Source organism: Amphiura filiformis, chromosome 18 (assembly GCF_039555335.1).
Source record: "Amphiura filiformis chromosome 18, Afil_fr2py, whole genome shotgun sequence".
Taxonomy (NCBI): Eukaryota; Metazoa; Echinodermata; class Ophiuroidea; order Amphilepidida; family Amphiuridae; genus Amphiura; species Amphiura filiformis.
The window spans coordinates 3,210,568-3,227,084 of record NC_092645.1 but is presented as its reverse complement, the minus strand read 5'-3'; the positions used below and the strand labels follow the sequence as shown (position 1 = coordinate 3,227,084).

At 36.5% G+C, this 16,517-nt stretch overlaps 1 protein-coding gene across 1 annotated transcript in view; it reads right to left on the bottom strand.

The window, feature by feature from the left end:
• Positions 1-4,635: 4,635 nt before the first annotated feature.
• Positions 4,636-16,517, bottom strand: part of LOC140139755 (TBC1 domain family member 22B-like) — a 39,627-nt gene continuing 27,745 nt past the window's right edge. Inside the window, exons 7-11 of the mRNA XM_072161462.1 lie at positions 16,045-16,159; positions 14,216-14,407; positions 11,849-11,976; positions 11,069-11,164; positions 4,636-5,089 (exon numbers count right to left, since the gene is read on the bottom strand). Of these exons, the coding sequence (XP_072017563.1) occupies positions 4,949-5,089; positions 11,069-11,164; positions 11,849-11,976; positions 14,216-14,407; positions 16,045-16,159 (672 nt within the window). The 3' untranslated portion in view covers positions 4,636-4,948. The remainder of the gene's footprint in view (positions 5,090-11,068; positions 11,165-11,848; positions 11,977-14,215; positions 14,408-16,044; positions 16,160-16,517) is intronic.

Here is a 16,517-nt window from a genome sequence, read left to right as displayed (position 1 = left end):
ACATGAAACAATGTCAAATACATTGCCAATTGGTTTAACGGAGGATAAAGGGTCATTCATAATCACTCCTGAGCAACTGAGACCTGGAAATTGTGGTCATCGCTAGGAATACAACTTTGCATGAAGCTAGATTGAAGGACAAAGCATGAAATGTGTATATTATTGAGGCTTGCAATATCTGAACTTGTTTATAGTCCTCATTTTGCAACTTATGCTGGATTAAGCCATTTGGGCTAAATTTGCATTCCATATATTTATGAAACTGATTTTTGTGCATGCTCAATAAAATGTACCTCGTATTGAGATAGTCTCCACACAGCCAGTTTGGTTACTCTCCCTCCACACAAACAGTCTGCCAATGATAACAAACTGGTCCTTTTTGATTGGCAGACTGTTTGTGTGGAGGGAGCGTAACCAAACTGGCTGCGGACGAGACTAGTATTCAGATGGAATGAAAATTGTATTGCTTAGACAGGCAGTTAGATACTTTTGCAAAAGCAATGTCACATGACTTGCACTGACCAATCACTGTTTTACAGCTGAGTCTATTATTTTGCAACACACAAAATTGATGTGTGAACATGCGGTTATTAAAAAACAAAAAGGTCAGCAACAGTGGATGTTATTACAATATACTTCTTGCAATTCTGCGAAAGGTTTTCATCCGGCGGTTTGATCCTCTTATTGGTAAATAAAGAGTTACCATGTCACACATATATGACAATTACGATTCCTGTTTTGTTGCCAAACCGATTTAATAATTATTATTATTAGCTTAATAATGGATTTATACACTTTACCTGTCTTGTAGTAATTTAGCCCATTGCAAAGCCCAGTATTTAGGCATTAATTGTCCATGCCAGAGAGATGCAGGCAATATGACAAAATCTGGGAACATGAAGGTTGGCCAAATCGGTTCATACTTTGTAAGATTGATGTACTGGATGACATATTTTCACATGCCAGACTAGACCCACCTGACCCCCCTGGGTAGGGAGATATGGGTACCCCCTAATTTGGGGCTTTTGACACAGGAAATTGCTGTGAAAACAGTTGAAAATGGCAAAGTTTATGAAGTTATTTTTCTATCAGCAACTTCTCGATTGGATTTTATTTTGAAATATTTGTCAAGAGCATAGTTTATTTGTAATATAGAACTTGAAATTGCAATGATTGGGGTCTTGGGTTTTCAGGAGGGGGTCATCAATGTTACCCCTCTTTAGCATTTTTAAAATGTAAAAAAGGGCAATTTTAAAGCCCTTTTATAAAAATATACATCTTAAATATTGATTTTTTTTTTGTCAACATTTTGAGGCTATATTGGTCTACTCCAAACAATAAATGGTAGATTTGGGCGGTGTAACAAATTTGCATAAAATTGGTGTTTCTAGACAGTATTTTCGCCTAATAAATTTCTTGAAAATGATATTGTGAGTATAAAAATTGGAGGAAACTGAATGCGATTTATTCTATTTTTAGTCTTAAAATGCCTAAAATGTTTTCATATGGTGACATTGTTTTAGAATTTTCTATACAGAATCATGTCAAGTCTGCAGAAGTGTTTATAAACACAAAATAATTCTTATTTAGCTATCCGAGTAAAACGCAAAAACAGAAATACTGAATACAAGATTACCTTGTAAAAGTGTGATAAACCATGATGAACAAAATATTAATATAAATGTAAGTCCATTATGTAGGCCTATTGTGTCTGCATTTTTTAAATTATATCATATATATTGTTTTTATATATTAATAAAAATTATGCCTAAAAGCCCTCAATGTTATGAGTAAGAAACAGTGCTGTGCGCAGCACATTGAAAATGGAGGGGGGAGGTTGTTCAGTTCCCCCGAATGGAGTCTGATTAGGAGTGTAAGGTGCGGGTGAAATCAGTCATTTCGGGAAATGACCGATTTCCCCGAATGACCAACAAAAGTGGGAGACCGTAGCCCCTGCCCCCCTTGCGCACGCCACTGGTAATAAACTAGGATATTAGTTGGCTACTAGCTAATTACTAACATAAATCACAAGAGTTTTATAAAGGAGTAAGTTAATCAGTACAAATAAATTGGATCACAGTTTACATTCACAAATAAATTATTCTAGAAACACTATGCTGCAAGTGCCCAAGAATCTTAGCCATAAGATGTGGCTCCAGTAGGCCTAGCTAATAGCTGGGGCAGATATGGTCTTTTAATTATGTTCTTCAATTTCATGCTATACTGCATGCTTGAACTGCAACTGCCTTATAAATACTGAAGTATTCACTAAATCAAACCAGGATTTTTATTCAATTGTAGTTATTTTTAATTTATACCAATGAATGCGGACCCGGGAAGACACATGGTACATCTCTTGTTAGTAAGCCCGTTATTCTCTGCATTTCTGCCTATCATACTATTGTCTGTACTTTACATAGTCGGGTTCATTACATAGGTAAGGCCAAGTAAAATAAAAAACATGTTTCACGTCCGGATTTTTGAAAAAGTGACAGATTTCCATTTGAGATACCCAAATATTAAGTAGTATCCTGCTTTATCCTGCTATATTATCTATAGGCTGATTGTGATATTTTAAAACAAAGCAAATAAGTGCACAGCCAATCTACTTTGTGACAATTTGTAGATGGCTTAGAGGAATGTAACTTTACACTTTCAGCTCCAAACAAGATCTTCAGATGTCAAGTCAACTCGAAAATAATGTTGACACTTGTTGCTGAAGCAAATGAACCTCAAAATCTACATAAGAATATTTATTCTTATGATACTATTCTTGCATACATAAGATTCTGGCATACATGCTCATTTGATTTTAGTATACGTGCAACATGGCATTATGCATGAAAGACACACGATATATTTCAGCTTTTTGATGGTTTAATCAAATGTTCTTTAATAGTCTTCAGTATTTGATTAAAATACGATAATTTAGTTTTACTCATTTTGGAGGGAATAAGATATAGAAATATCTCCATTTTAAAGGTTTAATATTTTTCCATTTATTATCAGCTAGGTAACTTTAGTCAACTTTATAATGAAGAAATGCCTTAAAAGACATGTGCTTCTTTAACGGAGATTTTCAGTTTCGTGATCTTGCTAAAATACCATATAGAAACACTGAATTTTCTAATTAAACCAAGCAACACTGTCCAAAGATAATCTGATTTGTTTCCCACAGTCTAGGCCTACAGCGTAAGGTTGGTTCATTTGGAGGAAGATGAAAACAAAACAAAATTTGGATGCATATTCTATATGCTTGTGAATTAATTTAATGAAAATTTTAAAGAAGTTCTGAGGGAGGACAAATGATAGGGGTTGCTTGAATTATTATTTGTTAACTATAATGTTCACTAGAATGAATGAGGTATAATGAGGTAATAATTTTTGTATTACAATTATATTGTATAATATTACAATCGTTCAAAGCAAAGCAAATAAGGGCATGGTATACGGTGTGACAAGTTGAGAAGGCTCTGATCGTTATCAACATTTCCAAAAGCAGTGTGAAAAAAACATGGATCTTATTGTAGTGATTCCTCAAAGCAATGTAAACATAAATGCACTTTCAGTTCCATACAATTTCTTATGTAAGCTTGAATATCATTTTGACACTTGCCTGTCCTCAGCTAGTACAATTAGGCGTCGAAAAGAACGGTAAGTGTCATCATGATTATGCACTAATAAAAAACTGAATTGCTAGGTCTATAATAACTCATATTTATATGTTAATGCTAAATAATGTTGTATGATCATGATTTAAATCCTAAGGGAGTGCTGCTTACCAAATAATTGTTGATTTATTACTTTTGTTTGAATCTGTTCATAAACGGTTTGTTCAATCAACCTGTTCTTTAAAAACTTTAAAATTCCTGAGTGTTTGACCAAGTATTTTAGGTTTTTCTCATTTTAGGTCGAATAAAATCTAGAAACACTTGAATTTTAGTAACATTTTGCTTTTGTTATCTATGTTATTAAAGTTTAAAACCTTACTCAACTTAATAACCAGCTCTAAATAAAGTATGTAGTTGAAATAATCACGTATTTCATTAATATTACAATATTTTCAGCTTTGTAATATTGCTTAAATACCATATAGAAACACTGTATTTTCTGAAAAATGCAACACCGCCCCAAGATATTCTAATTTGTTTCCCACAGCCACATGTTGGGTCACTCTAATGACACAAAAAAAAATTCAAAATTTTGATGTATATTTTTATATTTGCATTTGAATTCATCGACTAAAATTTCAATTTTTTAAGTCATTTTGTGGGGGGTATGTTTAGACACCCCCAGAGCCAAATGATAGGGGTTGGTTGAATGTCAATTGTTCCCTGTAATGCCCGAGGTAGGTGTTTCCTACACATACTTAATTTACCTAAATAACTTCAACCACTTGTGAAAAAATGAGAATACAAAATTGTCCTAAATTCAGGAAAAATTCATCCATTTTTAAGGGGTAGATTGTACCAAAACAAATAAGGGCTATAAACCCTTAACAAGGGGGGTCAGAATCCTGAAAAAGTTTCAGTGAGAATGTTTCATCAAACACCCCTACTACACCAAATATGGGCAATTTCGGTCAACCTTGATGTTCCTGCCACTGCCTGCTTTTCTCCGGCACGATCAATTAATATGCCTGTTTGGCATATTGTAACATGAACCAAATCAATAGAGCCTGAAGCCTATATCACGACATATTATTTGACTGGAGTCATCCCTGCTGGAATGTTTGGAGAATATTGGTCATACTTTATTACCCTACATGCGTAAGGAAGCGAAATTCTCCCTACCACTCACACAGTGTTGGGAGAATATGGCAATGTTTCCACATCCTACATGTGTGAGGAAGCAAATATTCTCCCTAAAGTTTGCTGCTTGATCACAAGTCCATCCATGTGTGCAAAGGCAACATGTGCATAATAACTCCATGACCGATGACCTCTCATCACCGTTTGACCTGCTGATTGAAGTGTCGTGGAGCGTCTGCAAACATGTACTTGAGTCGGTAGGCTTCCGCTAGGAGTAGGCTGATGTCATCGTTGCTCCAATGGGCAGTGGGGAGATTTTGAAGAAATAGCATTATGCCCTGAGCAGACAAAAGAGAACAAATAACCACATGATCAATTAAGGGATCTAAAATGAGCGTTTATTGGGTTTCGACAGTATTTTTTGTGGGACATGAGAGCACCTCAGACCTATCAAATTGCATTCTGAATACTGAAGCATGTCTTTCTGATATCAAATAATTTTCATTTTTTGAAAATCACAATATAATACAAATTTTATGACAAATTATAAAAATTTGATATTTTTCAAATTTTTGATATATAATAGTCCTCGGTAAATTATATAAATCTAATGATATATTCTTAAAGTGTGTGTAGTAGGAAGGAAAAGCCGACGGTCAATTGAAAATTTTCAATTGATCGTCGGCTTTTCATCCCACCTACATACACTTTAAGTATAAATCATCAGATTTATAAAGTTTACTTCAAGTACTGTTAAATATCAAAAATATAAATTTTAATGATTTGCCATAGAATGTGTATTAAATTGTGAATTTCAAAAAATCAAAATTATTTGATATCAGAATGACATTCTTCGTATTCAGAGTGCAATTCGATATGTCTGATGTGCTCTGATGTCCCAAAATAAATACTGTCCAAACGTTCATACCCCAGCCCTTAAAGGGACCATTGAAAGAAAATATGATTTGGTATCAAAATAAAGCCCATAAAATATAGAATCAATATCTAAAACAATTGAAGAACTAACTATTTTAGAAATAAAAATACAATGAAAACAACGTACTCAATTTACCCCCTTCCGACGCTACATCGCGCGTCATTTATCAAAAGTAGAAAATTGGGCTTTCCTGATGACGTCATTGTGGTTACGCGTTTTGTGTTGCGTTGACATTTTTGCCGGGATAATATGACAACAGCGATCGCGATCTAAATATCAAATGCAAAAATCATGGTAATACAACCACTTATAATTATTTAAAGGTCAAGTAAAAACAAAATTCCAGTTGATTGTCCACATGTTATCAAAAAGAGGAAGTGGAGGGCCTTTTTATTTATCATTTATTAGTTATTTTTTACAATGCAAATGGATCATTTAGGCCTATGTATTATTCCCGGACATTATTACTAGTTGTGTAATTTGTAAATTGTAGAGGAGGATGATAGGATCGAGGCTCTTGTTATTTGATGGTTCTCTGAGAGGATGATTAAAACAAAGCCTCTAAATTGAAATGCTTATTGGACAGAAGCAAATCTAAACTGTTGACAATATTATGAACTTTTGAAACATTTGAAAAAAGAAGTTTTCCCTTATAAAGAAAATAGCATTAAACATTTCAGACTCCCTCAATTGCAATGCTATGCGAAAGGAAGCGGGCGGGGACGATCAATTGGGTTTTTTAAATCATCATCAAGCATGCAGCTTCCTATTTTACTTATTCATAAATTCGACCCCCCGGTCAACATGTCCATGATTCCGATGACTTTATGTAGGCCCTACATGGCATATATAAAACCATGAAACTAATTATGAGTATGCCTATAGGCCTTGTCGCAACACATAAATTGCAGATGATGTGCCGGTGCGAGCACCTCCCATGGGTATTATTATAGGCCTATGTATTTTTCCGTAGGACCTACCTTAAAAAATATTCAAGAGATGATTATTTTTTCCAAAATGCTTATTTTCATACCCCAAACAATGCAAAGTAGGCCTAGGCCCTTTTATTTTGCAAATTTATTCCCCTATAGGCCTACCATGTGGGAGACTTGCCAATATTATTTGAGCCATTGGCACTGGGGCAGTAGCTGAACGGCAGATGAAGAAGTTGGTTCAGAAGAACATGACATGCAAGCTGTTCTTGAAATAAATTACGAGGAGCGCCTATAAACATATATAGGCCTTCAAAAAGCCTATATGCTACAAACATCAAATGAGAAATATTATAGGCCTACACTTATTTTAATCCATGGATGGTTAGGACCGGGGTAGGCCTAGGCTATGCGAAATTGATGTCAGTCATTTCTAAAAATGAAATATCCAGCCAGGCGCGCTGTATTTTACAAGATTTACCCAATCAACATAAACTTTGTAACTGTATAGGCCTACCTTTGATAAAACGCTCTGACACTTTGCACTTTCAAGTATCAGTGGGAGTTGAGATTGGATTAGGCCTATAAGCATTTCCATAACGTAAACTAAAGGCTGACAATAAATATTGTTCATATGATTGTTTGGAGTGGCCTTTATATGTTCCTCTCGTGGTTCTTTATCTTCAAATTTGTTTCTCATTTTAAAAATAAATAAAAATAAATTTCGCTTTTATATAAAAAACGCCTTTTCCCAGATCTCGGAGGGTTCAAAGCGCTGTAATTTCGCTGCCATGGTACTTATCACAATCAGATCGCATCATCTAGGCTGGATGCTGCCGAACCTGTCGCAAATCTAGCCGCACTTGGATTGTAAAATCCACCAATTATCTTTTCAGCTCCCCAAATTTCATTAGGTGAAGGAAGTTTTTTTTTTTTTTTCAACTAATCACCGATTTTTGAGAAGCAGGAGGAAACTTGAGATCCCGAAGAAAACCTGCGGGATCGAGATAAACCAAGTTCACATGAGTCTTTGGGTCGCGGCCAGGGGCTTGAAGTTGAACCCGGGACCTCAGTAGTGGTGCAAGGCGAGGAAACAACCACGCCAACTCGCTCTCCGAGCCTGACTTTTGTTTTGACCCTGGTACCATAAGTGTGTCTCTACACGGAGCGACCGCTTAGAAACAAGCAACACACTTTAATCACTGCAATTCAGCTTCCAAACTTGAGTCAGGATCGGCTTATGCGTTTTAGGCCTGGCGGTTAAGGCCGTATAAAATTAATGTTTTAGTTCTCGTCCCCTCCCTCCTCAATTTCTGGGATTTGTCAGATTTTTTTTTTTTTTTAGATTTTTCAATTATTTGGAATGATTTATGAATTTTTCATACATAGGCCTATAAATAAGTTTATTAGAGAACAAGGACCACTTCCAAGTCTTTTTGTGGTACTCTAGGGGTTTTATCCCTCAGAATATCACATTTGAAAAAAAAAAAGTGCCTCATCGTTTGCTCGAGCACTGATGGAAAAGACCGAAAACTACAGACAATGCTGATTTTACACTGAAAAAAAAACCACTTCCCTCCCTCATCAATTCATGAAAAGCCTCTGGACGAGAACCAAATTATTAATTTTATACGGCCTAACCTAGGCCGCACGCCCGGGAGGTAGGCTAAGGCCTAAAGAAATTAGGTTGCATGTCATGGGCTAGCCCGAAACATCATTGCCTTCTCTTTCCTATCCTCACCAGATATTTCGGAGGAAATATAAATAAAGAGTTGCTATATCAGAATGCCTCAGTCAAAACAAATGATACTCTCTTGCAAACGCCGAGCAGCTAGCACTGACAGCTTTGACTTTGTCAATATCATATGAAGGCCTAGGCCTAACTTACTTATGTTTCCCCGTTGTTGCCCAGTTTTGTAGGCCTAGCTAGAATTTATATATAGGCCTATCATAGAAGTCATTGTAGCTTTGTAATTTATATTATAATATCCTTTTTAATATACTTGTTAGGCCTAAAAGAGCTTAAAAGGCACATAAAAATTCATTGCTGTAAACACGTTCATGCGTTGGTTTAGGACTAAGTCTGGACTATGCAGTGTTGCCATGCAGCGGAAAGGATAACCACTTTGACGTCACAGGGGTTGCCACGTGTCTCTGCACATATGAATTGGGCGGAACGACGCGACATTGGGCGCTTTGTCTTTATTTGCTGATTTGGGGGGTAAAATAAAGGAAAATTGCGTTTATCATTTTAGAAATGGATTCTATATGTTATTAGCTTTATTTTGATACCAAATATGTTTTTCTTTCAATGGTCCCTTTAAGGACAGATTTTTAGAATGCCAATAGCAATGAGTAACATCAATAATAGCCTTTTGAGGGTGGCTCTCATTTACCCAAATTTTTTTGTTATCCCATTTTTCACTCTGATGTGGCAGATGTCAATCAGGGTTATATACCGTGTGTCGAAAGTCCGTTCCGCCCTATATTCCGACTTCTCCAGGAGCTAATCTCAATATGGAAGTACCCCCTCTGTTTAATTGCCTTTGTGCTACTAGCTGCAATGAACCTTAAGGCTCAGTGCAGCGAAAAAAATATGTCGGCCGTTGTTCTAGAATTTTAGAGCTAATTTTGTATGTTATGGCAGATTTAAAGGTCTGCAAACCTTGATTTTCAATGGAAAAACAATAATAACCGCGGTTTGCAGACTTTTGGAGGTTATCGACCATAGAAAGACAACAACTTCAAATAAATTGCTAAGTGACATTTATATTAATCCAAAACAATAACCAGTAACAAATTAATATCAAATTAATTGTGTAAGTTTAATTTAAAGCATGGTAAAATTGTTTTCCTATGGGGGAGGAACAGACTTATGACACACGGTATAGTTATAATTTTTTTTAATATTTTTTTTCCACAAATGATTTATTCATCATAAAAAAGAGTAAAAATGATTTATTCATCATAAAAAAAGAGTAAAAATCCAAAATTTTGGGGGTACACCCACTATCCTATAGAGGCCGTCAGCCTTTCGCCATCTTGTGGGTACAAATGCTACGCGTGTTCATGCGTCCGGACACTACAGCAGGGCGCAGCTTGCTCACGCAGCTGCTAGCTGTTATCACGCGTCATCACGCATGGAGATCGAACGACCATCGTGGCGTGTACCCACAAGATGGCGGCATATGACGCCACGCTGACGGCCTCTATTCCCCAATCCCGGAAACGATTGTGGCCCATTGTTCTAATTGGATAGTAAAATTAGCAGGCACTCAACTTGGTCTAGCTATAACCCTGATGTCAATGCATTGAGACAATTGTTTTGTTCGCATCTATGCGGCATTTTAAAGTGTGTGTGTGTGTACGCCAGCGCTTTGAACAAATTCTAGCAATTTGAAGCTGCACCCAATGTTATGCACAATGATGTCACTACCACATCAGGGTGAAAATGGAATAATAGGCATTGTTCAGTAGAAGTTGGAAACAAATATGGTTTACATCTATGCCCGTAATCACTTGTTAGGGAACAGCCCAAAAAATTGATGAGGTCCTATAAACATAACTACAGATAAATTAAGTATTTCTTGGCCAAACTGGAACATGCGCATTGCGACCATGTAGCGTAATAAGGTTGTACGCAATGTAAGGCGCGTGTATGCTTTCTTCTGTACCACGCTATGTGTGTGTGTGTTTATCGCGGAGTCACTAGCGTTCACAGTGTTCTAGTTTGGCCAAGAAATACTTAATTTAGCTGTAGTTTTGTTTCATAGCTAAAAGTGGGTCAAAATAACATTAAAGACATAGGAGAAACATAATCTACATTATTAACCCCTCCCTTATATACTATATATGTGACGTGTCATGTCAAAAGGAGACACTTTTGGGCAGGATCATAAATGGAGAAATAGCCAAAAATCTGCCCGGGGTGATTTTTTCACAATTTGGGTTTGTTGCAAATTTGTGATGTTATTAATGTTAGAAATATAGTCTGATAGTTTCAGACCAGAATATGACTGGCATCTTGTATTTTTTGAGACATTTTTCAAGGTAATTCCTACTCTCAACATTGTCAAAAATATTTTTTAAAGGCCGATATCTCAATTTCCAATTTTATAATACCATAACTTACTTAACTCAATATCTTCGCTTAGGGATGTCCGATTTCAATGGGGAAAACGGCGTGGAGCAAAATATCTCTGTATTTAAGATATGTAAAAAACTCAAAATTGATAACCTGCCCAAAAGTGTCTCCTTTTGACATGACACGTCACATATGCTCCCTCCCTACCAAAACTAGTTGCCTTCATAGGGTGTCATCAATATTTTGGGGCGCTCCCTAAAATCCCTTCAAACACATAAACATGTGTCCATTCAAAATTGCAGATACGATGATTAAAGGCTCAACTTTAAAAGATATGGTGAAGGGGGATGATAGATACGCTTACCTGAAAATCTCTTTCTCTCTTTACTTCCGATGAGAACTTTTGTAGGAATGCTGCACAGACATAGAGGTGGAATATAGCAAAGCCTTCTGGCTCACTCTACAAGGAAGAAGATACAGAGATGACACATTTTCAAAACTTTAGTACAACTACATTATACCATCAGCTGAGTGCATATTTCAATGGAAATAGCCTATTCTGGCGGCCATTTTGGATGCCATCTTGAACTGAAATGATGCTAATAAAACAAAATAGGCACAAATTTATTTCTTTAATTAGAACCATCTGCATTATAAGGATATTGGATCTAAAGGCATCATGGTCTCAACATTAGGCACACTGTCCGTCCTGTATTTATATCACCCAGGATGTACTCATGTCAGCAATAAAAACAAATTGTCTGCCGGAAAGAGCAGGGATTTTGCTCACATTTCAGTATAAAGAGCCCTGGCTTGTTCATCTATTGAAAAGCCAAAAGTCTCTGATAACCTGGAGTCTCAACCTTCTTTGGTTTCTGTTATACCGTAAACGTTCGCCTAATGGCACACCTGGGCTCCTTTGCATTGGGTAAAATTTCATGTACAAATAGAGAGCTCCCTCCTTTAAAAATCCCAACAAGAATTAAGGGTATGTGCCCTTATTTGCTAGTGGGATTTTTATGAGAGGGCACTTTTAGTGTCTAGAATTCCAGTTATGTCAAGGGAGCCCAAAGCGCCATCAGGCGAAGGTGTACGGTATAGCTATATCATCTAGAGCTAGAGCCTAGGGCTGCTTCATTCTTACCATATATGTGTCCCATAATCGTATAGTTCCCTTAAGTGGTAGTTCTCTCATTAATAAGTTGTTCATCCACCGGAAGGCAAACTGGAGGTACTCGACTTGATGACTTACTAGATGATTGGCTAAAGTTTCTGTTACAAAAAGAAGCAAAAATTAAAGCTGGGTTACACACCAACGGAAAACTAGACGCCTTGTTGGGCGACCAAAACCAACATGGGTGGCGCAAATGCAAAGAGAGGTAAACAAACAGACTCCGACATTGACCACAGACAGAACAGCCTGGAGAGCAGTACGCAAATGGCAACATGGCGAAAAGCGTAGATAATGATTGCCGTTTCAAAATTTGCCCAAACAGTAGCAGTCTACAATTGCTTGTTTTAAACACTATAATTCGGTTCATCTCAAGTTCGATAGTGACAAATGTGCGTATTTCACTGACTGCAGTATCAAATCGTGCACATGAAGTTAATCGCACAAAGCGTACATGCACGTATACGAGATCGCTTTATCGGCACGTTTGCAGCACCGCCACAAAAGAAAACATTGACGTACGTCACTACCAATATATAGAGTATTGTCACACAAGCAATCAAGCTGTAGGATGTGGTAATGTCCTATGTAGCAGACAACAGTATATAAACCAGGGGTACAATTATATTTGCTTGCGGGTCACAATAATTACAAAGATGTGTGTTTGACAGCCAAATACACCTTGGTTTGCTATGTATACTGTAAAATTCAGAGCTGTTCAAGTGTATAACTATAGGGTCCACAACTTATAAGTTCCCCCTAAATACTTTTTTAAATAAATCGAAAATTATTTTACAAAATGCAAATGTTTAAAAAGCGTCATTGCGTTCAGTCACAATGGTTTATGTAAAAAAAGAGACCGTTTTAAACAGTGCTAAAAGTTGCATCTGAGTCCATAGGAGTCAGCTCTCAAACAATACAGTAGGCCAGGTCTATTCATATGTTTGTTAAAGAAAACCTGACTGTTATGGACTTAGGTGCAACTTTTAAAATGGCCTCTTTTCTGACACAATTAACCATTGTGACTGAACGCAATGACGTGTGACGCTATAAATTGGTCCACATGTGTCAAGCGTCATTGCGTTCAGTCACAATGGTTTATGTAAAAAAAGAGACCGTTTTAAACAGTGCTAAAAGTTGCATCTGAGTCCATAGGAGTCAGCTCTCAAACAATACAGTAGGCCAGGTCTATTCATATGTTTGTTAAAGAAAACCTGACTGTTATGGACTTAGGTGCAACTTTTAAAATGGCCTCTTTTCTGACACAATTAACCATTGTGACTGAACGCAATGACGTGTGACGCTATAAATTGGTCCACATGTGTCAAGCAAATAGGGCTATACATATCTTTTTACCTTTTTACATTTCATAAAATATTTTTTGACTTATTCTAAAAAGTATTAGGGGAGAACTTATCAGTTGTGGACCGTATATCTTGTATACCACCTAGTAATTTACTCATACTTACTGTCTATTCTTTGAATAAGTTCTTTGAGTTGATTGACTTTTAACTGTATCCCTGGCTGTGCAAATGTATAGTTATCTTGTATACCGCTAGTAATTTACTCATACTTACTGTCTATTCTTTGAATAAGTTCTTTGAGTTGATTGACTTTTAACTGTATCCCTGGCTGTGCAAATGTATAGTTATCTTGTATACCGTCTAGTAATTTACTCATACTTACTGTCTATTCTTTGAATAAGTTCTTTGAGTTGATTGACTTTTAACTGTATCCCTGGCTGTGCAAATGTATAGTTATCTTGTATACCGTCTAGTAATTTACTCATACTTACTGTCTATTCTTTGAATAAGTTCTTTGAGTTGATTGACTTTTAACTGTATCCCTGGCTGTGCAAATGTATAGTTATCTTGTATACCACCTAGTAATTTACTCATACTTACTGTCTATTCTTTGAATAAGTTCTTTGAGTTGATTGACTTTTAACTGTATCCCTGGCTGTGCAAATGTATAGTTATCTTGTATACCGTCTAGTAATTTACTCATACTTACTGTCTATTCTTTGAATAAGTTCTTTGAGTTGATTGACTTTTAACTGTATCCCTGGCTGTGCAAATGTATAGTTATCTTGTATACCGTCTAGTAATTTACTCATACTTACTGTCTATTCTTTGAATAAGTTCTTTGAGTTGATTGACTTTTAACTGTATCCCTGGCTGTGCAAATGTATAGTTATCTTGTATACCACCTAGTAATTTACTCATACTTACTGTCTATTCTTTGAATAAGTTCTTTGAGTTGATTGACTTTTAACTGTATCCCTGGCTGTGCAAATGTATAGTTATCTTGTATACCGTCTAGTAATTTACTCATACTTACTGTCTATTCTTTGAATAAGTTCTTTGAGTTGATTGACTTTTAACTGTATCCCTGGCTGTGCAAATGTATAGTTATCTTGTATACCGTCTAGTAATTTACTCATACACCAGAACGTATCTGCTTCCATTACTCGTATGCTTTCCTTGGGTAGTGTGCTTACATCAAAATCCTCTGTAACATCTACATTATCACCTGTAAACATTCAAAGCATCAAAGTAAATTATCAGTGATCTATAGACCACTTGACATCACTGTTTATCAACAAAGGCGAGGGACTCGTCTATCGATATGCTCGAATGAGCCGCTACACTATTCAATGGCTTTCCTGTACTATATGAAATGTGACGGGCGATTTAAAATGCACGTGCCCTCAGCAGACTACGATGCGTACGCACACTGCAGGGCAACGAACAATGGAAATTGCCATAATGCTGCGCGATACTGCCGGGCAATGACGCCACATGCCAAGTGGTCTATAGATGAGTTGTCCTCAATGTTTATCAACAAAGGCAAGGGACTGGTATATCGATATGCTTGGTTAAACCGCATGCAACCACTACACTTTTCAATAGCCTTATTGTGATGTTGTGGGAGTTTTAAAAACACAGGCCCTGAACAAAATATGATCCGTGCGCATACTGCCAGGCAAAAAACACTGGAAATTGTGATGATGCGTGCGCATACTGCCAGGCATTGACGTCAGAAGTCAACTCATCTATAGTGCACTTCATAGAGGCAGTCAGTACACTTTACATGAAATTTTCTGACCTCTGTGACCCAAAACAAGCAATAAATACATTAAGCATCAGGAACTTGCAGCACAACAAACCATCACAGTTCTCGTAATTCAAACAATAAGTAGTTACTTCCTTGCCCAGGGGAATGTCAGCTGGCTCAATTATTTCACAAGAACAAACAGAGACTGCTCCTGAAAATTGCCTTGGTCCTTGCAAAGGTGACAAAGTGCTTGTGTGCAATATTTATTCAACATTTATGGGAGCTAGTCCAGGGAAACACGTCATGGCAGGGTGAAAGGGCTATCGATCACCCCCTTTATTTGTTTTTTATGAGGCTGAAATACCTTGCATTCTTATAAAATTTCATCATCCAATTCCGGAAATGGATTTTTTTTTTCAGAATATTTCCAGAATATTTTTTCTTAAATTTCATGGCATCATTTCCAGAAGACTTACATCCCTGATTCTTGGCCCATCCATTCTATCCAATGGGGGTCTTCTTTCAGTATTATAAATCATGATTGATGAAATCCATCTTCTTTCCTATCAATTCAATTATGACCAAATTTAGTTTTTTGTTCCTTCTTTGCCTTCTGAAAAAAAAAAACCATGGGCAGTGTTAGGGTTAACCTCCTAAGCATTACCTGTCGATCTAACATTGCCTTTGATTGGTCAATTACATAATTTTTTCACTTTAATCACCAATCAGAATGCAGCTTTGCAAATAATTCACCCCAATTTTTGGGTGGTGAAATTGTTCTAACCTTGTTGCTGATTGGGCCAATTGATAATGATAACTTCTTTTTGGCCAATCGGCATGTAGTTCTCTACTTACCTACTTGTTCTGATAAAAATACTACAAAGAACGGAGTGACTAAATCATTGATTCCCTGGACGTACCCACCATCTAACATTGCCTTTGATTGGTCAATTACATCATTTTTTCACTTTAATCACCAATCAGAATGCAGCTTTGCAAATAATTCACCCCAATTTTTTGGGTGGTGAAATTGTTCTAACCTTGTTGCTGATTGGGCCAATTGATAATGATAACTTCTTTTTGGCCAATCGGCATGTAGTTCTCATACTTACCTACTTGTTCTGATAAAAATACTACAAAGAACGGAGTGACTAAATCATTGATTCCCTGGACGTACCCACTGGCAGGATGACGCACTGCCCAGATGTATAAAATTCTTTCAAATATCTGAAATTCAAATTGAAATTTTTAAAAAGTGTTACATAGGGTATATTGCTGATCCATTAATTATCCTTTTCTGGTGCATTGTGGGATAGAAAAGGGAGCAAATTAGCGATCGATTTGCCCCCTTTTATATCCCACAATGCACCAGAAAAGGATAATCAATGGATCAGCAATATACCCTATTAAAAACAGTCAATCAACATCCATGGTTCCATAGAAGTTTCTTAAATACAGGGTGTCCAATAAAGTTTACATATGCTTGAACAGTACATTTCTGAAATAAACAAAATGAACTCAATACACAAGTGGTAGATATCAATTTTGCCGATAAGCTTGATTTGGACTTATTTTGCCTAAATTG